Raw genomic sequence first — 21,916 nt, 5'->3', positions numbered from 1 at the left:
TGAGACTTTCTGATGGGCGCAGTGGGAAAGCCTTGGCCTCAGCCTGGGCCACCAGTCACACCGTAGAGGTGCTCGCTACCTAGTTACCTGGAGGCCGCTACTCTCTTGCAAGGTCTGGGGCCTCCACATAACCCCAAGTTTGAAAGGATGGCTGAGGTTACCTAGCTCATTCCCTTTGGACCTTGAACTGGACTACAGAGGCCCCAAAACCCAGAAGTCAGAGGTGGGAGTGCACAGATCCGAAATGAAGCCTCGCTGTAGGTTGGAATGAGAAAACACCCCTTCTCTATCCTCTCTCCAACGCGGTAGACAGAGTCACCAGGAGAACTCCCCATTCCCTCCCCCGGCGCACGCCGAGCACAGCGTCTGATTGGTGCGCCCTGTCCCCGAGCCCCGCCCCTCCTGCCCCGCGCCCCTCCCTCCGCGCCCCGAGGTTTTAGGTAAGGGTCTTCTAGAGAGCGGACCCTTCCTCATTCCCCCTAATACTTTCATTTCACTTTTTAAAAGCTCGAGAGCCTGGACCGGCCCTTGTTCCACCCTAAAGCCCTAAAATAAGGAGGCCTAGGGTCTGGAGGTCGTAGTGAAAGGGGGTCTAGTCCGGGGAGTGACAGGAGAAAGTTGGGGCGGCAGGGACGGCTGGCAGGAATCTTCGCTTCCCAAGCCTGGGATCTGGGGCTGAGGGGTGATAGAGCCCAGGGTTTTCCCGTCTGAAAAATAAGGGGTGTGCTGACTAGTTCCCAAGACCCCTTCCAACTCTAAATCAAGCGGTACTCCCAGGAGGTGCTCTGTGGTCGTCTTTAGAGTTAGAAGAGCCTATAACGTTGTTCAAGCTGGGGCCGAGGGCAGGGGATTGGAAAATTGAGGCGGGAGGACTCTTGATTCCACCTAGTGAAGGATAAACAAGACTGGGAGATTTCAACAACTGTCTTCTAGACAGCATGTCACAGGGCCACAGTTTCTGGAGAGCCTCTATCTCCCCCGTTTTGTCTACGAGCCCTTCCCCCGTCCCTCAGCACTTATTCTTTAGGCTCTGCCGGCTGGCCCCTCCTTCAGGCTATTTTAGTGCTGCCCAGGCGTTACTTAAGGCTGCAAACCTCTGCTCTAAGGAATTAGATCTCCGAGATCATATCCAGGAAGCAGGGTGAGGGAAAAGGGACCAACTGTCTCCACGAGGCAGCGATGGAAACCAAAGAAGAGCCACAGAGCCAGGAAAACCACCAAAACCAGTACTGGTCTTTATTGAGGTGTCAGGGTGCAGTAATACCATGAAGGGGCAGAGCCTGAGGCCTTGAAGACACAGAGGCAGCATTTAAGGGTCTCAGACAAGCCTGGGTCTCCCGGCTAGGAGGAAGGCAGCCTGCGATCGGGCGCTCACAAGGACTTCAGGAAGTTCCTGTATTTGTCCAGGAAAGAGGCAGACAGAGTATTCAGCTCTTGCCGAAGCTCCTGCACAGCCTTGTCCTGCTCTTGCTGCTCCCCCACCATCTGCTGCCTATAATAGCTGATGTAGAAGTTCACCCAGTCATTCACCACAGTCACCATGTCTTCTTCAGGGACAACAGGACCAGAGAAGACCTGGGGGGGGGTGGGATTGGTATAGGGGAGGTCAGGATTTGGCAAGGGAGACCACGCTCGGCCATGTGATTCAGGGATAACCACAAACTCTGACATCCTCTTTTCTCTGATTTGTATTACCTGTCTCTAGTTGTTTCCATCAACTCAACCATTACCCTCCCAGCTCCAGATTATTCTCCCTTCTCTGTCCTCGCCCACCTCCCAACGCTCCAGGCCTGTCCTCTGAAACAGAGCACCAGACTTACCTGCTGATTTAGCAGAATGTTAAATTCCTTCATTCCTGTAGCAATGAGATCCTTATTGGTTTGAAGAAGGGCCATCTGCCTGATTAGAGAAAGAGATGGAATTTAAGTATCTTTTTCTCCCAGGGTATTTCCCCCAAACTCCTCACTCCCCTTAAGCATCCCTGGGGCCCTGCAGGGTCACCTCCCCTCCACCACCTTTCAAACCGTGCCCTGCTCTGAGATCCCATTTCCCCCCAGGTTGGCTCACTGTCAGGTCCAACAGTGCTATGTATAGACGTCTCACCCACACTTTTCAGGGTCTGGATGTCCCTCTGTGCCAAGCTAGATGTAGACAAGGAGTCCAGTGTCAGCCAAAGAGGGAAACGCCCTGCATTTAGGTCCTGAGGGAGGGTGATAGGCCAACCAGGGGAGGGGAAGGAGGGAGAGGCTTCCCTGAAATTAGAAAGATAGCAAAGCCAAGAGAAGAGATAAGCGGGGAGACCCAGAAAACCAAACCAGGGATAGAGCCATGCCCTCTCCCCCACATCCCAGGATCCAGGCTCCAAACGCTAATGAAACTAACAGTAACTGTTAGATGCCCTGTTACGAGAAAGGCACTTTTAAAATCATCCTAACAAGTGGTGGCAATTATTCTCCCAATTCATAGGTGATATGTTAATAGCAGCTAACATTTACAGTCATCATTTGTGCCAGCCACTGTTTCAAGCAAGTATTAAGGTATTTATTCTTGGGAGTTCCCTGGTGGCCTAGTGGTTAGGATTCAGGGCTTTCACTGCCATGACCTGGGTTCAATCCCTGGTCAGGAAACTGAGATCCTGCAAGCCACATGGCGTGGCCAAAAAAATAAGAAGAATAAGTATTTATTCTTATGAAAACTCTTGTTAGGCAAATTCCAATAACAGTCATATTTTGCAGATGAGCCTTTGGTAATATGGGGGGGACTGGACTCTACTAGGCTGAGTTCCACAGGAATGGAGACACACGTGTCTTATTCTCTAACATATCATCGGGTACTTCACAAAGCAAAAATACTTCTTTTCTTTTTTTTAAATATTTTCCTAATGTTTTCCATTTTTAATAGATTTTTTCCAATTTCAAAATCACCATATAATAACTGAAATAAGTGAAACATTATAAAAATTCACACTGATAAGTGGATCATTTTTGCTCCTTCCCCCGACAAAGTAACCAGCAATTCAAGATGTGTGTATTTCCTGTCCCATCTTCCTCCATTCAAAAACCAGTTTTCATAGGCACCTATACACTCATGGCTTGTTGCTCTGCTTTTTTGTTTATAGCATTATCTTAATTAATACACAGCAAATTAACGTTCTTTTGGTGTACGACGTTTGGATTTTAATAAGTAGATTCATGTAACTACTACCACAATCAGGATACAGAACATTTCCATTGCCCCAAAACTCCTTCGTGCTACCCCTTTGTAGTCTCATCCCTAAATCCTGCCGACCACTGATCTGTTCCCCATCACTACAGTTCAGTGTTTTTGAGGATGTCTTATGATGGAGTCATACAACATCTAACCTTTGAGACTGGCTTCTTTCACTCAGAATAATGCCCTTAAGCTCCATCCAAGTCATTTCAAGTAGCAGTGGGTTGTTCCTTTCCATTGCTAAGCGTGCATCGTATGGATGCACTACAGTTTGTTTATTCATTGACCCACTGGAGGACATCTGGATTGTTTGCAGTTATTGGCAAGTATGAATAGAGCTGCTATAAATATTTGTGTACAGATTTTTGTGTAAACATGTTTTCATTTATTTAGGGTAGAAAGTATGTGTTACCACTAGGAGAAATAATTGCAATACGACCTGACCAAAAAAAAAAATGTATACAGGGCTTCCCTGGTGGCACAGTGGTTGAGAATCTGCCTGCTAATGCAGGGGACAGGGGTTCGAGCCCTGGTCTGGGAAGATCCTATATGCTGCGGAGCAACTAGGCCCGTGAGCCACAGCTACTGAGCCTGCGCGTCTGGAGCCTGTGCTCCGCAGCAAGAGAGGCCGCGATAGCGAGAGGCCCGCGCACTGCGATGAAGAGTGGCCCCCCGCCTGCCACAACTAGAGAAAAGCTCTCGCACAGAAATGAAGACCCAACACAGCCAAAAATAAAATAAATAAATAAATAAATAATTTTAAAAGCCAAGCATTTGAAGCCCTTTAAAAAAATGTATACAGAATTTAAAACAAACTCTTGATAGTTCAATAATAAGACAACCCAGTTTTTTTAAATGGCCAAAAGATTGGAACTGGCACTTCACAAAGAAGATATACAAATAGCTAATAAGCACATGAAGAGATGTTCAACATTATTATTCATCAGGAAAATGCAGATGAAAGCTATAATGTGATACCACTACATACCCACTACAGCTCCTACAAGTTAAAAAGACTGATTAAGTGTTGGTAAGGATATAGGACAACTAGAAATCTCATACATTGCCAGTGGGAGGGTAAAATGAAATGTCTGAAAAAACAATTTGGCAAGTTCTCATAAAGTTCAACATACACTTACCACATGACCTGGCAATTCCACTCCTAGGTGGAGTCCATACACGTCTACAAAAATACTTACATGCAAATGCAAATGTTCATAGCAGCTTTATTTATAATAACCCAAAACTGGAAACAACCCAAATGTCCAATAACCAGTGAGTGCATATACAAACTGTGGTATATTCATACAATGGAATACTACTCAGCAATAAAAAGAAACAGACTGGGCTTCCCTGATGGCGCAGTGGTTGAGAGTCCGCTTGCCGATGCAGGGGACACAGGTTCGTGCCCCAGTCCGGGAAGATCCTACATGCCGCGGAGCGGCTGGGCCCGTGAGCCATGGCCGCGGAGCCTGCGCGTCCGGAGCCTGTGCTCCGCAATGGGAGAGGCCACAACGGTGAGAGGCCCGCGTACCACACACACAAAAAAAAGAAACAGACTAATGGTACTCATGACAACATGGAAGAATCTCAAAATCATTATGCTGAGCAAAAGAAGCTAAGCATGAAAGACCATATACAGTATAATTCCATTTCTATGAAATTCTAGAAGAAGCAAACATAATCTATAGTGACCAGAAAGCACATTAGGGGTTATCTGCGATCAGAATACAAGAGTGGACATTAAAATGCACAGGTGCCCAAGAGAACTTTTTTAGATAATGGCAATACATATCTTGACTATGACAAGCATTCTTGTATACTGTTAGTAGGAGTGTAAATTGGTAAAGCTTTTTAGAGAGATAGTTTGACAATACTTGTTCAAATTAAAATACACATACCCTTCAGCCCAACAATTCTGCTTTTGACTCATTTTAAAGAAATATTCATATTCAGTGTACAGAAAGGCCTGTACAAGGAATTTATCATACCTATTTGTAATAATGAAAAAAGCAATATGGGGAATCTTTATAGAAACTATGGCACATTCACACCATGGCATGACATGCAACTATTAAAATAAATGAGGTAGCTACATATGTGCTGATAGGAAAAGATCTCAAAGACAATGTTAAATGAACTATAATTACAGCAGGCTACCTCAGGCTGCGAGTATGGGAGAGGGGATTAAATGTAAAATTATATTTCTCTCTCTGTCTCTGTCTCTGTCTCTCTCTCATGGTAAATAATGTTTACTTCTGGGCATTGACTGGTATTTGTTGAAAAATGGAAAGAGGGATAAATGTCAAAGGAGAATTTGACCTTCTCCATCTATATTATTGTTTGAATTATTTTACAGTGAGAATGTATCCTTCCATTATTTTTATAATACTTAACAAGAATACAAAATAAAAAAGAAAGAAACAAGATGGTATAGTTCTGAAACCATTAGCCTCAAATTGGACACCTGCCTCAGGGCCTAGAAGAGTAGCAGCTTCTCACTAAGTATCTGTTGCATGAATAGGAGAATGAATGCTTTTGCCACTTTTCAGCTCTGTCACCTTGTCGAAGTCACTTCACACATGCAAACCCCAGTTTCTCTGTTTAAAGGAGGAATGAAATAATACCTATGAGGGTTATTGAGAAAATAAATTCATTCATTCCACAAATAGGTATTTGGCACCTGCCTTGTGCCAGGCCCTGGGAATGCATCAGTGCCAAAGACAAAGTTCCTCTTCTCTGGGAGCTTATGTTCTAGTGGGGGGAGTGAGAGGATGAACCGTAAGGGGTGAAGTCTGAAAGATGGAGCAGGGCCCAATCTACAGAGCTTCATGGGCCATGACAAGAAGTTCATGTTTTATTTTCAAATATGAAGGAAAGTCATTGAAGGGTTTGGAGGAGAATATTGCAATCCTCTTCCATAAAAGTAACAGGAAGCTGCTGAAAGGTTTTGAGCCGGGGAGTTTTAAGCTGTGTAGGGAGTAGACCATAAGCGGGTAGTTGTGGAAGTGGGGAGATCAGTGAGGATAAAGTCAAGGAGATGAGCAGCTTGGAGTGTTCTGCCCGGTGCTTACTATACTGCTGAATGCAGGCTGCCAAGAGGTCTCAGGGGGTGGGGGAAGAGGAAGCATCCTTCATCTCTTTGTCAAGCCACTGATCTGGACCCTGGGGTTGCAAAGAAGTGTATGAGTCCTTGTCAGGCACTTACAGTCCACTTGGGAAGACAGGACTTAGATACCTAATAAAAGCAAGTACAAACTGGCTCCAGAAAGCATATGCTAAGCGTTAAATAAGTTCTACAGTGAACAAGGGTTGCCATGGTCTCTGAGCAGGGAGAGGTCAATGTGGACAAAGATGGTCAGTAAAGCCTAGAGGGTTGCTAAATAGTGTGACCGTATTTCTCAGTTTGCCCAGGATGGCTCCAGTCTGTTAGCCCGATGTGATTATTAACGGTGCCTCCTTTAAAGACACTCTCAACAATCCTGATTTGGGGAATTCCCTGGCAGTCCAGTGGTTAGGACTCGGTGCTTTCACTGCCATGGCGCCGGGTTCAATCAATCCCTGGTCTGGGAACTAAGATCCCGCAAGTCGCGCCACGCAGCCAAAAAAAAAAAATCCTGGTTTGGACAATATTTCATAGAGTAGTGCTGGTCATGAGGGCCCCGTGGAGCAAAGGGCCTCACATTTGAATACTTGACATTAACTCCAAATAATGGTCAACACTTAAATAGCATGCACTATGTACCAAACATAGTTTAAGAGCTTTACACATACGACTCATTTAATCCTCATCCCAACCCTATATGGTAGGTACTAGTATTATTCCCCTTGTACAGGTGAGGAAACTGAAGGACAGAGTGGTGAGAAACTTGCCCAAGGTCTCACATATACTAAGTGACAGAACCTGCACCCAAACTAAAGCCCTCTGGTGGAATTCATTCCTGGAGGTTAGTCTCAGTTCAATATACCCAGAGAAGCTAACATTTAAAATATTACACGTTTGTATCCCTTCAATTTTTCACTCTCACAGGAACCACACAAACAAACAAAAAATCAAATGCCCTGGGTCTACCTCAGCCTCAGAGACTCTGTCTAGCTTTTAGGTAAGGTGAGGTGAGGCGGAAGAGCATTCCAGGCTGAGGTCCAAGAGAAAGATGATAGGGAGAATCAGAAGTTTCAAGCAGGGAATCAAACTGTGAGGGTCCAAGAATGCTGGGCTAAGGAACCAGGATATTTCATTTTCTGAAGAAAAGAGAACGCTTTTAGCAAATTTCTATTTTGAAGGCAGTACATTGCACTAGATGGGAAGGAGAAAGGGAGAGAAGAGAGGGAAAGAGAAAAAGAGGTGAGTTTGGAGGGAAACACTGTCTTTAGACTTCCCCCCCAATTTCATAGACTCTCTCCCCCAATAAACACAGAAGAACTTCTTGCCTATTTCTCCTATTTGCTGACACTATTCACTACAATCCCTTGATTTCCTTGCTCCTCAAAAGTTCTTAGGATCCTTTCAGAAATAATACTCTTCCAGTCAGGAAAGGCTGAAGGGCTGAAAATTTCTAGTGGAGGGCCAGAGACGCCCAGAAGGAAAACAAAAACCCCCAAAAAACACAAACAAACAAAAAGGGAAGCTTTACAGGGCCTCAGGGATCATCTGGTCCAACTTCTCATCATGCATGCATTCATTCATAAACATTATCTCTTTTACGCACCTACTATGTGTTGGGTACCCGGGAAAGGAGTAAAATACAGGCCCTGGCCTCACAGCAAAGAAGCCACCCGAGAACCAGAGAGGGACACTGAGCTGCCCAAAGCCACACAGCGAAAAATTCTGTGGCCGCACCGGGTCTCAACACGATTCCCTAGGGACGCCCTCTTCCCTTCTCCCCGTAACTGTAAGTCGGGGGTCACAGCAAAACAGGTACCTTCAGGGCTTGGCGGGCCAAAGGGCTCCCGCGGCCCCAGACAAGATGCTACAAAGAACCAGGACCGGGACCAGCCCCGAGGGGTCGAGGCGGGCCCGGGAGGTCGGAAAGGAACCATCTGGTTCCTGGACTGTCTGGAAGAGTACGCGGAGGAAGGAGGCCCTTTCGCGAAGGAATAATGCCCCTCTGCAGCTGCCGTAGCCGAGCAGGACGCGTCTTCCGGCCACGTTTCTCTGCCCGCGGAACTAAAGGGAGGAATTCAGGATGGCCTATGTCGCCAGGAGCGAGGCCCCACTGTGCACCGAGCAGTTCGGCTCCGGGACGGCCCGGGGCTGCCGCGCCGCCGCCGCCGACGGGAGCCTGCAGTGGGAGGCCTGGGGGCGGCGCTGGTGGGGGTTCTCTGGGGCCTTCACAACGAAACCCGGAGGAAGAGATGGGGGCGAAAGGGTGGCTCCCGGGACGGCCGTCCCACCTCTTTCCCGGCTCCTGGCTGTCTTCCTGCCTCAGGGCTTCCCCGATAGCGTCAGCCCGGACTATCTGCCCTACCAGCTGTGGGATTCCGTGCAGGTCAGCCCGGCCGACTGGGGAAGGGAGCGACATGTAGCCGGGGCAGGGGAGACAGCGCGCCACCTCTCCCTCCCCGTTTACAGACTGGACACTGAGGCCCAGAGCCGAGCTGTGACACGTCCCAGGCCACACACCCAGGAGAGCTGATAACAGGTCTTAGACCTCCATGCTCCTGCGCCCACTCCTCACCCCACTTCTTTTCTTCTCCAGGCCTTTGCTTCCAGCCTCTCGGGTTCCCTGGCCACCCACGCAGTCTTGCTGGGCATAGGGGTAGGGAACGCAAAAGCCTCTGTTTCAGCTGCCACGGCCACCTGGCTCGTGAAAGGTGAGCTGGACCCCTGGAGTCTCACCGATCGCTCCTCTCAGCTCTGCCATTTCTCTGTCCACTTTTTCCTTCGGCTGGGAAGCCCAGCCCCTCCTTTCCCCTTCTCCCAGTGTTTTGGCACCTAGCTCTGGGCTCTGATGAGTATGTTTATTTATGCATTCCTGTCTGATTAGATCCGGGAGCCAAGCCTCCCCACTTCCTAGAAGAGTGCCTTGTACCTCGTTAAAAAACAAAATTCAACTGAGTAAATTTTAAAGATTTGTGTTGGCTTTATTGACGACTGACTAGTAACCCATGGCGGGAACACCCTCATCCCACCCACTAGCCTTGGTAGCTGCACTCCGTTCCCCATACGTACTGTGCAGTGTCCCTTAATCATCTGGAGCCCAGATCCCTAAGTAAACCGTCCCCTCCCGTTTACTCCTAATCTGTGGAGGACTGCCTAAGAGTTTGGTTTTTGAATAAAACTGCCAACTGCCTTGGGTGTGGGAAATTAGTTAATTCTAGACAGAAACAGTTTTGTAATAGGTCCTGAGTGGCAGAGAGGAGGTTTGGGGAAGGATGAAAGGCGTTTTATATCCTCTGGGATACTAGATGATGCTATGAATAATAACTATAGTAACTGTCTGTTGAATGTGTACCGCTTTTTGAAAAACCACTAAAGGGGGGGAAAAAAGATACAGTTTGGTACCGTGCTACTTAGAAAGTGAAGTAGAGAAGAAAAGGGAAACTGCCCACATCAGGAGGGCCAATGGCTCCACCATCCTTTGTCTTTCACTGTTGTTCCCAGTGGAGGTTTAAATCAGACCCAAGGTAAGGCTCATTCTGCACCTGGCATCACCTGGCCACAGCTCTGGTGAGCCTCCGTGGACCTTTTGGAGAATCTGGAGGCTCCTGCTTATACCCTTACCATGAAGACGAGCATACTGTCCAAATGTGAGTCACTGCTGGAAAGAAGCTCTTTCTCTGAGACTGCATATCAGTGGAGAAGTGGTGGTGATCTGTGCCTCTTGTCCTAGTTGTCTCTTCTTTTAATAATAATAGTTCCTGAACAGTACTTACTGTGTACCGGTCTTTAAATGTCCTGACTCAGTCTCCACAATAGTTCTGAGACAGGTATTGTCATTATCTCCATTTTACAGATGGGAAAACTGGGGCACAGAACGGTAACTTGCCCAGGGTCACGGATGTGAACCCAGGAGGTTTAGTTCCAGAGTACATTTTCATACCACCGCACTGTGCTTAATTTGGATCTTTTCCATTCCTCTCCTATTGGTTAATTGTTTGGAATGCAGTGGGAGCTTGGGTCAGTAGTTCCATGTCATTTCTAAGCATCCTAGCCTTATCACCAACATGTTGCTTATGTATGTCTTCAGCTCAGGCAAGTTATTAAGAAAAAAATAAGACCATTTTAAGATGTGGAAAAATATCCTCTTACTTTAAAGCCTGTTGTTGATATTAAAGGAAACCCCCTTAACTAGAAAGGATATTACAAACTTGTTTCCATCAAACATGGGAAATTTGTATGCGGAGCTTTATATAAGAAACTCCCTTGGAATTTTTTGATGTGGTCACTTTTACTTACAGATCTCTTAATAGAACATGATGTTAATTGTCATAACTAGCAATAGTAATACTACTAGCAGCCAATATTTTGCCAGCTGAGTGTATGCCAGGCGTTTTGATGTGTAATATGTAACTTAATCTCTGCGGCAGCCATATTAGGTAGATGCCTTTATGAGTACCTTTTTCAGAGGGGGAAGCTGAGGCACAGAGAGGTTTAGTAACTTGCCTAAGGTCACATAGGGCCAGGATTTGGACCCAGGCCCACTGACTCCTGTGTCCCACTCTTAACCACCCACTCTTTGGCCAGTTAGGATTTCAGAGTGGAGCCGAGTACAATTTATGGACAGTTGATCCCTTAACTAGGACTCAAAATTTTGAGATCTTACAGCATGGACAGTTGTAAGTGAGGCAGAGAGGAGCAGGTGGGAATTAAGTTTCCTGGTCTAGTGGACAGTGTTGACTTTCAGCTAATAGGGAGGATGTATGTCACTGCATCCTATTGCCAACCTCCAGATTCTGACAAGGGCCCTGCCAACCGCCTCCGATGAAAGATAGAGTAGGCCCCTTTCTTGTGTGAAGGACATACATACCTGATTGGCAAAGACTGTGCAGTCGGAGGGAAGAAAAATAGTTTGGCCCTGTGAGCTCTCACCCCGTAAAAGTAACCTTGCCATGTTCAGAGTCACTAAAATGATCCAATACAAAAATCTTGAACAATGAAAATTTTGTGTAGAATTAAAAGTACTTGAAAGGAGGAGTGTGGGTGAGTGACAGCGGGAGGAGGCTTCTAAACCCACCCTGGGAAGTATAACTTCCATGGACAGAGGGGACAGAAATAGAGAAGCCGAGCAGGCCGGATGGGAAATGTGTTGTACACACGCCTCTGAATGAGGCAGCTGCTACTCAGCCCCAGCCAACTGGAGCGGTAAGGGGAAGCAGGCCTGGTGCTGCCGTGTCTTCAGGTTCTTCTCGGAAAGCTGTAAATCCAGATTTTCTTGAAAATGCCCCATTTTCGTTTATCAATCCTCGAGCTTCAGTTGCTTCATCTAAAGGGGATGATCCCTCAAGCTCGTAGAATTGTTGTGACGATTGGAAGACTTGGGTATTTCAGGTTTCTGCCAGAGTGCTTAGCGGTCTCCTTCAAGTCCAAGGCTGGGTAAAGATGTCTAGCTAGAAGGGGTCAATGCCCAAGGATGGCCGCGGTGGCAAGAGGAGAATGAGGAAGGCTGGCCCATGTCACCACCTTTATATGTCGTGGGACGTTCTCATCCCTCCTACCCACAACCTAGTTCTCCTTCTTGCAGTCCCCCACTTAAGGGTCCCTTCCCTCAAACTCAAACAAGCTAAGGGTCCTCTGCCCGCTCTGCCTGTCCTTCCCAGTGCCCGCAGTGTGAGGCCTTCTCAGTTTGATTCTAGAACAGTCCTTCTTTGTGATCCCCCTGCTGGGCTTAATGAGTACTACTCTCAGTATAAGGTAGGGTCTAAATCAGTGGTCGGCAAACTTTCTGTAAAGGACCAGACTGTAAAGATTTTACACTTTGCAGGCTGTACAGTTTCACTTGCAGCAACTTGATTTTGCCGTCGTGTTATGAAAAAAGCCATAGACAGTCTGGAAACAAACGGCACAGCTGTGTTCCAGTAAAACTATTTACAAAAACGGCGAAGAAGCCCACAGACCACCGTTAACTGACCCTTGGTCTAAATCAGTGTTTTTCGTAGTGGCTGCTGTCTGCTTTTACACTGGCTTTTGAGCCTGGAACCATGACTCTGGCTCACTGTGGTGCCTCCCAGGCCTCACGGCAGTGGGTAGCCAAGAAGCACTTGTGCAAGTGAAGGTCTAGTGGATTCCAGAGACCTCTGTGACTCTCCCTAGTCTGAGGAGGCCTCTCCCTCTGCCCCACACTCCCAGCTCGCTTGTCACCAACCTGCAGTTCAGATCCTTTTTACTTATTTATACTCTGATGACCACCTGTGAACCCACTGCGCAACCTAAGAGCTAGAATATCAACAATAACCTCTGAACTTTCCGCACAGAATTTCCTGCTTTTTATAAAAATAGTTTTACCATATAGATATATATACCCAAACAGTATATTGTTTAGTCTCAGTCGTTCTCGAGCTTTATGAAGAGTGTACTGTACTGTGTGTAGTCATCATGACGTACTTTTTCATGCAGGATGATAATACTAGGATTCATCCATGCCGATGTGGGTAATTGTGGTCCAGTAGATTTTCAATGCTGTCTAGTGTGCCCCTGAGTAAATGTACCAGAATTTGTTTATGCATTCTCCTGTTGATGAGCATTTGCATTATTCCCAGTTTTTTGCTGTTATAAACAATGCTGCAAAGAATATTCCTGGTCCGTGTCTCTTGGTGTGCATGGGTACCTAGTTCTCTGGGGTACATGCTGAGGGACTGCTAAGTCTAGGCACTTCTGACCCCATAATGCAGCTACGTCTCTCTAGAACTTATACCAGACTGAGCTTCCAAGGGCAGCGATCCAAGATGGAAAGCCATCTCAGTGCCAGGCTCTGCCAGGCCCTACAGCCCCCAAGGCTCTTGCTTGTTCCTTACCGATGCCTCTCTCCCTCAGATTCAACTGGCATGCTGGGCCGCATCATCTTTGCCTGGTGGATGGGGTGAGTTTTTCTTCCCGATCTGCAGACTTCTAGCCACTCTCCCTAGACAGGAGTCATGTCTTTCTCAGCCCTGGCTGTATTTTCAGCTCCCCCTCTTTCCTACCAGTCTCCAGGGGCGGGGAGATTTAGCAGGTATATCAGAGCTAAGGAGTCTTTAGTGAGTACCCAGTACAGGTGACTTGCCCGGGGTCACCAAGCAGTGAAGCCACAGAGCCATTGCCAGGATGAGATCTGCCTTCAAGAGCACCGATTTGCCCCTCTGCTGCCCATCATGGAAAAACACAGGGAGCCACAGGCTCTGAGCATCCTCTGCTGGCTTGTTAAGAGACAAGCTTGGATGGGACAGTGCTTAGCCCAGAAGGAATACCTTTACTCCAGAGGCTACTGTGGCGGCTTAGATACTTGGTTGGACTTTGCTGAGTGGGGAGTGGGCTTGGGTAGGTTATCAGGATCCCTGTCCGACGTGGGATCCACATCACCATTTATCTAGAAGGGATTGAGGGTGTCGTGCTGCCTGCTTCCTCCTTGAGTCACTACTGGGTGACCTCAGGAGTGAGTTAGTATCTGCCATCAGTCGTGGTTGTGAGGTGCAGTGAGCTATGTAAAGTGCTTAGCACATAATAAGTGTTCAGTAAACACCAACTGCAATTACTAACCCTAACTGGGCCTCACCAGCTCTCTGTGTATCCTCTCCAATCCTTATAATAACTGTGTAGAGTAGGATTGAATGTGTACCTTTTCCAGATGTGAAGCAGACCAAGTCACACAGCTTGTAACTGGTGAGATGGGATTTGAACCTAAAGCCTGTGGTCTTTCTGTGGCATCAGGCAGAGCCCAAGACCAGGCCCACGTGTTCTAGTCCTGCCTTTGCCATATATTCGCTCCATCAGGAGTTCCCCATGTGTGTCCCATGCCCCGTCCAGGAATGCTCCCTTTCCCTCTAGGAGATTTCAAATTAAGGGTCAGGGCTAATGCTGCAAATTCTGAGCTGGGCAGGGGACTGCAGCATCTCCTGCCACTGGGATCTTGGAGAAGTAGTCCCTGGGGGTTTGTGCAAGGGCCAGGGTGTCACTCGGCCTGCAGAGGAGGGAACCATCTGTGGCATCGTGTAATAGAGATATCCTAGGCTGGATGTCAGAGCCTGGCTCTTTCGGCCTTTTCCCCCCACTCCCATCTGATCCGAGGGAAGTCATATCCCTCTCTGGGCTAGTTGTCTATAACATGCAGGGTAGTGTTTACACTGAATGTATTGTTTATAGAATATGTGGACTTCTTGCTGGGTACCTTCTATGAAGCAGAAGGAAGAGGAGGGGAGTTGGCAGAGGACCCCAAGGATGGCCTCTCTCCCAGGAGGACCCGAGGGTGGGGAGCAGCCACAAGGCAGTCAGCTTTTTCCTTTGGTGCCTCATGGGTTAGTAACGGGGAAATATGAGTGACCACTGAAGGTCCTCCCAGCTAATGGTGGCATTTCAGGCAGCAGTGACAGGGTGTGGGGACAGATGTCTGGCTGGGGTGTGGGTTTTCCTGAGCCCTTCGGACCTTTCCAAGGCATAGGAATGGCCTGCACTGCCCACAGGCTGTGTTTTCTCCTTAAATCCAAATTGCAAACCAACCTCTCCTCCCCCACAGGAGCAAAATGGACTGTAATGCCAAGCAGTGGAGGTGAGAAGGGGCTGGAACTGAGGGGAGGGGAGTCTTCTAGTATGAAGGTCTCTGACCTCTGACCTCTTATCCCTTCCCCCAGGCTTTTTGCCGACATCCTCAACGATGTAGCCATGTTCCTCGAGATTATGGCTCCCATGTTCCCCACCTGTTTCACCATGACCATCTGCATCAGCAACCTGGCCAAGGTACCCGCCTCTGGGGCACCCCGGACCCAAGATGCCTGCCCTGGTGGTGCTGTGTGCGGGCTCACTTGGGGCCCACAGGGGATCCCAGCCTGGGCCCAGTGTTCAAGGCATTTCTAGAAGAGTGAAGAAGTTCAGATGTTTCTTCTGGGACTCAGCCATGTATTCTGATCCTCCTCCAGCCAGACAGCCTCTAGAGCCTCAGAGAGTCAGTCTAAGGCAGTGTCTGGAGCCACGGGACTGGTGAGGGAGCTCTGAGCTGAAAGAGAGTACGGGTGGTCCAGTGTCAACATCTTGGGACCAGCTCCCTGGCTACCTTGCATTCTTTCAGTAAAATATTTAGGGTGCCTACTGCATGTTCGGCACAAAATACGGGCCCTCCCATCTTTGAAAGAAAGCCACACATAATTAAATATTTATCAAGTGATAGCTATAGGTATTCCAGATGAGAAGTATAGGGGGCTGCAGGAGGGTTCATCAGGGAATCTGGCCCGGTCCAGGGATGTAGGAAGGTCTTCCCTGGAGCTGGGTCCTGAAGTATGAGTGTGAGGTACAGCGTGGGCATTCTGAGCAGAAAGAACAGTGCAGGTCAAGGTCCAGTGGCAAGACAGAGCACAGACCGGAGAGCAAGGCTGAAGGGGTGATTGGGCTGAATCCAAGCTCTTCTCCGCCATGCTGCTCATCCTCATGATTCCTTCAAGTTGGCCTCATCCAGATGAGGAAACAGGCCTAGCAAGGTTCGGTAAAGAGCTCAGCCTGTCTTCCCCACAGGGTTAAGTACCTGGCACAGAGTAAAGAGTCTTAAGAAGATATGTAAGACCCATCTTAAAGGCCCATCCATCTGTTCAGAATCACTTGTGTTTCTCTGCTGGGCACTACTGATATTTAGGATTTTAGGAACAGTTCTTTGTGGTGGAGGCCACTGAGCTTCCCTGGCCCAGGCACTAAAGGCTGTGAGCACCCCCTCCCCCTCCAGGGCAGGCGACCACAGAGAAACCAAGGATTGTGACCTCTGCCTAAATTCTGCACTAAGCTCCGCCTTGCGGGCCTCAGTCTCTTCATCTGTCGAATAAGGGACTCGAACAGGACCATGAACTTCCCCTTCCCCACCTTCCCGCCCCTCCCTGGAGTTCCAGCACCTCCATCCCTGAGGTGCACCAACCAGAAGCCTGGTTGTCACCCATGCCTTCATCTCCTCCCCCTTTACCTGTCACCCTCAGCTAAACCTCCATTCACGTCTGTTATTTGCCCTCTTAAATCTCTCCAGTCCTTTCACGCCTCCATCACCATGTCACCTGGTGATTCCTTGCTGCTGAAAAAGCACAGTTATTTCCTAGGTCATCTCCCTGCGTCTATTCTCACCCCTCTTCAGTCCTTCTCAGAGCAACCCCATAGTCCTTATCAGAGTGGAAATCAAATCAGGTCACTTCCCTGTGCCCATTGCTCTTGGTATAAAGACCTTACAAGGCTTGGTAAGTTCTATGTGATCAGGTCCCCGCCCATAACTCCAGCCTCATTTTGATCCACGTTCCTCTTACCTTCAAACAAACACTGCCTATGTAACAACTCGTTTATTTGTTTACCATCTGATGATTTATAAGCTTCATGAGGGCAGGGGTTGTATTGAAGTCTCTCACAGCACCTAAATCTGTATCTGACATCTAAAAGAGATTTGATAAACATGAATGAAGTCAGTGACCCTAATCGATGAGCTCTCCCATCTCAGAGGGAGAGCCCTAGGAGGTCAGGGCCACTGGTGTGGGTTTGGAACTGGCCTGGAAGGCTTGGCTAGGCCTCGACTGGGACAGGAAGAGAGTGGAGTTAGTTCCAGGCAGGCAGAATGTAAGCACCAAGTTGGAAACCAGACTTGGCTCTGCAAGGGTGAGGGTGCAGCCAAAGCAGAAGTTGGAGGCTGGGGAGGTTCTGGGCTAAGAATGGTCTGTGGGCCTCCACCTTGCGGGGAGAAAGTGAGTTTCCTTGGGCCTGGGTCCACAGGGTGGTGTGACAGGCAGACCTTCAGTTTTCTCCTGGAGCAAGACAGGGGAGGTGGGCCTAGTGGAAATGCGGGGTGAGAACAGGAGACCAAGGACGGCATTCAGGGTTTTGCTGCGGGGTGGCCTGAGGCCCAGTTTTCTTAAACTGGTTTGAGCCATTTGTTTGGCTCACCCACAGAAACTCCTGTGTTGCATTAGGTTATGGCCACTCTGACTTTCACTCTTCCCTTTCCCAACCCAGTGCATTGTGGGCGTGGCTGGTGGGGCCACTCGGGCCGCACTGACCATGCATCAGGCCCGGAGAAACAACATGGCCGACGTGTCAGCCAAGGACGGCAGCCAGGTGAGCAGCCAGAATTGGAGGGATGGTGGGGGGTGCGCGGATGTACCGGAGGGGGGCAGACATCAGACCAAGCCACGATTTGGGCATATGAAGAGAAGCACCTGAGTGCTCCTACGGGGCGGGGTGGGAGACAGGCGGGAGGAAATGTAGCTTCTCCCTGCTCTGACTCTTAGGATAGGTAGTCGGTGTGAGGGCTCGGGCTCGGGCTCTGGCGGCAACAAGTCCGAGCTGGTCATCTCAGCCCCTGCCTGCTGCCCTTGAGGCCAAGAGGGACCCCTTGCCTTGGACCTCACCCTCTCTAGGCAGAGCCCCACCCTGGGAGGTGCATGTTCTGACCCCATGAGGCCCCACACGTTAAAGCGCCTGGCATGTGAGGAGGCCGGAGTCACTGCAGAGGCCTCCGCTGGGCAGTTTAGCAAAGCCCTTCCGGCCCAGCCCTCACCTGACCAAAGGAGCCTGAAGTGGAGGTGGAGGCACCCTTAGGCTGAACCCTTCAGGTATCGCCTCCCTCCGTACCCCGGTGCTAAGTGCCTATGTGCACTGCATCGTTTACCTCTCACACCAACCCTCTAAGGTGGATACTGTTATTATCTCTCTTTTACAGATGGGGAAAGTGAGGCCCAGGGTGGTCACAAGTGTGATGGTTTTCTTTGACACTGAAGCAATTTAGAAACCTCTGTTCTCTCCAGTCCTACTTTCTGGCCTTCTCTTATATTGTTTTATTAAATAGAATTTCATTAAAAAAATTGACTAACTGCTTTCAATAATATTAACACAAGCTAATGTTTTTTAAACATTAACCATGTGCCAACTATTTCATGTGGATGAACTCATTAAATCCTTACAGTGGTCTTGTGCAGGGCTGTTCATTGTTGCCACTCTACAGATGAGGGGAAAAAAGGCACCGAATGGTTGAGTCTCCCTGGGTCCCTTTGGACACATCCCTTCTCCCCGGAAATGGTTGGATGAGTTCTTCCCCATTATCACTTCCACAGGTTGTTAGGGAGGGGAAATAAGTACAACCAGCCCCGTGCCTGCTGTCTCACCTGCCCTCTTTCTAACCCCCAGCCCCTTCCACCCCCAGATGCATTTTCCAAGGCCCCAGGGCTTCCTCAGTTCACGGAGGCAGTAACATCAGTGGGGCAATGAGACGCGTGCTCAGCCCCAGACTCAGCCCCTGCTTTCTGCTGTTGTTGCTTTGCTGCCAGTTGCTGTGGCTGCTGGAAATGACTGTTCCCACCTTGGGGGAGGGGAGGTCCCTCTGCCCCTGAGCTCCAAGGCCCCTGATCCCCAGTTTACTGTCACACCCACAGCCTTTATTTCCACGGCCCGCCCCTTTGCCAGGACGACTGGGTAAGAAGAGCTGCAGTCTCAGGCCCCCTCTGTGCCAGAACCAACTCTCCCCCGGAACCCCGTAGTCAGGGACACCAGTCCAGACTCCTCTCTCATGATGAGTTGGGGGGCGGTGGCCAGGGGTCTTTTCCCCTGGGGTAAGCTCAGTCGGGCCATCTCGGGCCATCAGAGGGTCTGATAATGTTGATTCTCAAGGGAAGTTTGGATCTTGTGCTTTTCTTCCTGGGTGGTTCCTTGACCCCTTTGCAAAAAGCATCTGCTGGTTACTGGGCAGATGGACCTTTTTTTCTGTTTTTCGGGGTTTTTTGTTTGTTTTGGCCACGCTGCATGGTTTGCAGGATCTTAGTTCCCCGACCAGGGATCGAACCCATGCCCCCTGCAGTGGAAGTGCGGAGTCCTAACCACGGGACTGCCAGGGAATTCCCTTTTTTTCTTTTTTTAAACCACCAAATAAAGTAGTTTTAATCTGTGGACATTTACTTGCCTGAGTGTAGGGCTACACTTTGACTCTTGCAAAACAAAGAAGGCATGTTCCACAGGCATTCCAAGGGCATTGCACCTACCTGGGCAGAGAAGCAGCTGGTATCTTAAATGACAGCTCACTCATCAAAAACGTTAAAAATTTCCTAGGCACCCTTATCAGTGTAGGGAGTGTCTGGGGCAGGGAGGGGTGTGGTGAAAGGCACTCAGGGGTATTTTTTCTGGCCTGGAGGGGAGCCCTCCAGCTCCCATCCCCTCTGCCATTTTCCAGGAGACGCTGGTAAGCCTGGCAGGGCTCCTGGTCAGCCTCTTGATGCTTCCCCTGGTGTCAGATTGCCCTAGGTAAGCCGGGACCAAGGGCAGGGAGGAGGCGCCCCGCTGGGCCTCTGCTCCTGTTGACCACCTCACTCTGTCACCCCAGCTTAAGCCTTGGCTGCTTCTTCCTCCTCACTGCCCTCCACATCTATGCCAACTACCGGGCAGTCCGGGCCCTTGTCATAGAGACCTTGAACGAAGGCCGGCTCTGGCTGGTCCTGAAGCACTTCCTTCAGCGGGGAGAGGTACTTGGCCCCGCTTCAGCCAATCAGATGGAGCCGCTGTGGACAGGTGAGCCAGCCCCTCGGTTTCAAGTTTCCTATGTCTCCCCCTGCCTGGGCCTCCTGACTCCAGCTTCCCACAGGTTTCTGGCCATCTCTGTCTCTATCCCTGGGGGTCCCCCTACACCGTGTGACTTCCAGGTGAGTGGCCCAGCGTCTCCCACCCATCACCACGGTCACCCCCTCCCCACACGGGCTCCCTGTTCTGATCATACACTGGCCTCCCCCAACCAAGCCCCACCTCTCTGGTTCTCTCTTTCCACCGAACAGACTTGGGGGTCAGTGTGGGTGCTTGAGGGCAGCAGGTGTATAACATGAAGTAGATATAAGGGATCTTATATTTGTTGGATGCAGGAAGAAAGGAAGGGTTGATGTGGGGGAGGGGTAACGGCTGAGGGATGGATGGCAAGGAGGTGCAGGACAGTTAGGGTTAACAGTTAGGTGGCTCTGCAGTTGACTGGGTGCTCACTGCTGCCTTTGTCTTCTCCTCCCCCACTGCACGCTCTTCTCTCCTTCAGTGTCTTTGAGCTGCAAAAGCTGGTTGAGGGGCACCAAGAACCCTACCTCCTTCGCTGGGACCGGTCACAAAGTAAGTGTGCCGCGTTCCCCCAGCTTCCGACTCACCCTCCCGGGCTCAGCCTCTCATTCCTCCAGCCCCGGGGCCCCAAGCCCTGGACACGCGCTGGACGGTTTGGAGTCTGCCTAGTGTCCTGAAGGGAGCTCTAGACTAAGACTGATGCATTCAGCTTGTAGCTACATGCCCCAGTGAAGTTCCCTTTACCACTCTGTAAAATGGCGCTAACAATACCTGCCTTATTAGCTGCAGGGTTTTTATGAGGATCAAATAAGGTGACTATGTAAAAGCACTTTGTACATTGCAGCACACTCAGATAGGGTTAAGACCTTTGGTTATCCCTGAGGAACCACTTTCCTCTCCTATCCGGTGTCACCTCTTGAGGAAACATGTACTAAAGTTTACTGGTCTGCTGGTCGTGTGTTAAAAGCTGCTTATTCTCACTAGCCATTAAAGACGTGCAAAATAAACCCACCTCAGGGAGCTGCTCTGAAGTTGTATCTTGGAAATTACTTGGCCGGAGCACTGGGGAGCAACATGAGATGAAGTTGGAAAGGAAAGGGTGAGAGATGGCCTTTCATGCCAGGCCAAGGCCTTTGGGCCAGACAGGGATGAAGCAGGCTGGTAGGCCTGAGAGTGTTTGGGGACGTGGCCCTTCCCTGGTACCAGTCTGTCCCTGGGTCTCTCCAGACCAGGTACAGGTTGTCCTGAGCCAGATGGCAGGCCCTGAGACCATTCTGAGGGCTGCCACTCACGGACTGGTGCTTGGAGCCCTGCAGGGAGATGGACCCCTCCCAGGAGAGCTGGAGGGACTGAGGAATCGAGTACGGGCTGGTAAGCGCCTCACAATCTAGGCTGCTTCTGACTCAAAGCGGGGTGGAGAGAGGAAGGACCCTGTTCGGCTTGGGGAACCCAAGAGCTTCTGGTTCTTCACCCCACTCCAGGTCCTGAGAAAGAGAGCTGCGTCATCGTCAGGGAGACCCACCAAGTGTTGGACAAGCTATTTCCAAAGTTCTTGAAAGGTAATATCCTTCTGCTTCATGGCTCCTAGGCCTTCTCCCAGAGGCCCTGCCTACCCCCATCCCCACCCCTTCACCTAGAGGGTGGAAGACCTGGGTTTCTCTCTGTGATCTCAAGTCTGGACCTCAGTTTCCCTGTCTGCAGGATGGGGAGGTTAGGATGGTCTCTGAGGCGCTGTCAGTGTTGACAGACTATGGATCCCAGTTGGCATTGGAGGATGGTGGGCGGGGGGCGGGGTAAGGCTCACAAATTACTGATGATGCTCTTTCATTTAGCACCTACTCCATTCTGGCCCTTTTTCATGTGCTGCTCAATTAATTTTTGCTACAACCAGATGAGGTTTTAGGCTCATTTTATGCCAGAGATTACCCAGCAGAGGCAAGGGGAACCTGAGCAGTACACCCAGCCCGTGCTGCTCCTTCCCCCTCCCCAGGGTCAGCCCAGAGTCTCCTCCCCAGCAGTATCCCTATGCCCCCTCCC

The 21,916-nt window shown here is 49.5% G+C and overlaps 2 protein-coding genes across 6 annotated transcripts in view; one reads left to right on the top strand and one right to left on the bottom strand.

Annotated features, from left to right (window-relative positions):
- Window positions 1-1,224: 1,224 nt before the first annotated feature.
- AHSP (alpha hemoglobin stabilizing protein) lies at window positions 1,225-14,974 on the bottom strand. Of its 4 annotated transcripts, none has more exons than XM_029220880.1 (3): window positions 9,050-14,974; window positions 1,821-1,899; window positions 1,225-1,575 (listed from the first exon to the last, which is right to left on the bottom strand). In XM_029220880.1, exons 2-3 carry the CDS (start codon window positions 1,893-1,895, stop codon window positions 1,372-1,374), a joined length of 279 nt encoding a protein of 92 aa, XP_029076713.1. In that variant the 5' UTR covers window positions 1,896-1,899; window positions 9,050-14,974; the 3' UTR covers window positions 1,225-1,371. The 4 variants fall into 4 exon arrangements, with proteins under 4 accessions (XP_029076713.1, XP_029076712.1, XP_029076715.1 ...); XM_029220879.1 differs by lacking the exon at window positions 9,050-14,974 and adding an exon at window positions 8,133-8,191; XM_029220882.1 differs by lacking the exon at window positions 9,050-14,974 and adding an exon at window positions 7,920-7,934.
- The window catches only part of CUNH16orf58 (chromosome unknown C16orf58 homolog), a 14,584-nt gene continuing 1,052 nt past the window's right edge, over window positions 8,385-21,916 (top strand). The window contains exons 1-13 of one of the 2 annotated variants that reach the window (XR_003793189.1): window positions 8,385-8,699; window positions 8,910-9,024; window positions 13,184-13,229; window positions 14,859-14,891; window positions 14,974-15,079; window positions 17,312-17,413; window positions 19,518-19,588; window positions 19,668-19,852; window positions 19,926-19,983; window positions 20,361-20,431; window positions 20,864-20,978; window positions 21,107-21,250; window positions 21,361-21,438. Coding sequence is in view for 1 of the 2 variants with exons in the window: in XM_029220878.1 (XP_029076711.1) it covers window positions 8,397-8,699; window positions 8,910-9,024; window positions 13,184-13,229; window positions 14,859-14,891; window positions 14,974-15,079; window positions 17,312-17,413; window positions 19,518-19,588; window positions 19,668-19,852; window positions 19,926-19,983; window positions 20,361-20,431; window positions 21,107-21,250; window positions 21,361-21,438 (1,312 nt within the window). In the remaining variant the exon portion in view is untranslated. The remainder of the gene's footprint in view (window positions 8,700-8,909; window positions 9,025-13,183; window positions 13,230-14,858; window positions 14,892-14,973; window positions 15,080-17,311; window positions 17,414-19,517; window positions 19,589-19,667; window positions 19,853-19,925; window positions 19,984-20,360; window positions 20,432-20,863; window positions 20,979-21,106; window positions 21,251-21,360; window positions 21,439-21,916) is intronic. The other variant, XM_029220878.1, reaches the window with a different exon arrangement.

This window comes from Monodon monoceros, unplaced genomic scaffold (assembly GCF_005190385.1).
Source record: "Monodon monoceros isolate NGI ecotype Baffin Bay Population unplaced genomic scaffold, NGI_Narwhal_1 Super_Scaffold_13, whole genome shotgun sequence".
Lineage (NCBI taxonomy): Eukaryota > Metazoa > Chordata > Mammalia > Artiodactyla > Monodontidae > Monodon > Monodon monoceros.
The sequence above is the reverse complement of the archived record's forward strand: the minus strand, read 5'-3'. Positions and strand labels throughout refer to the sequence as shown.

What these genes read in the sequence shown, in the direction of transcription:
- AHSP (XM_029220880.1), bottom strand. Translation starts at nt 1,895, where the DNA reads ATGGCCCTTCTTCAAACCAATAAGGATCTCATTGCTACAGGAATGAAG. An exon ending in ACATTCTGCTAAATCAGCAG is followed by an intron (nt 1,576 to 1,820) that starts GTAAGTCTGGTG and finishes ACCCCCCCCCAG; the next exon opens with GTCTTCTCTGGTCCTGTTGT.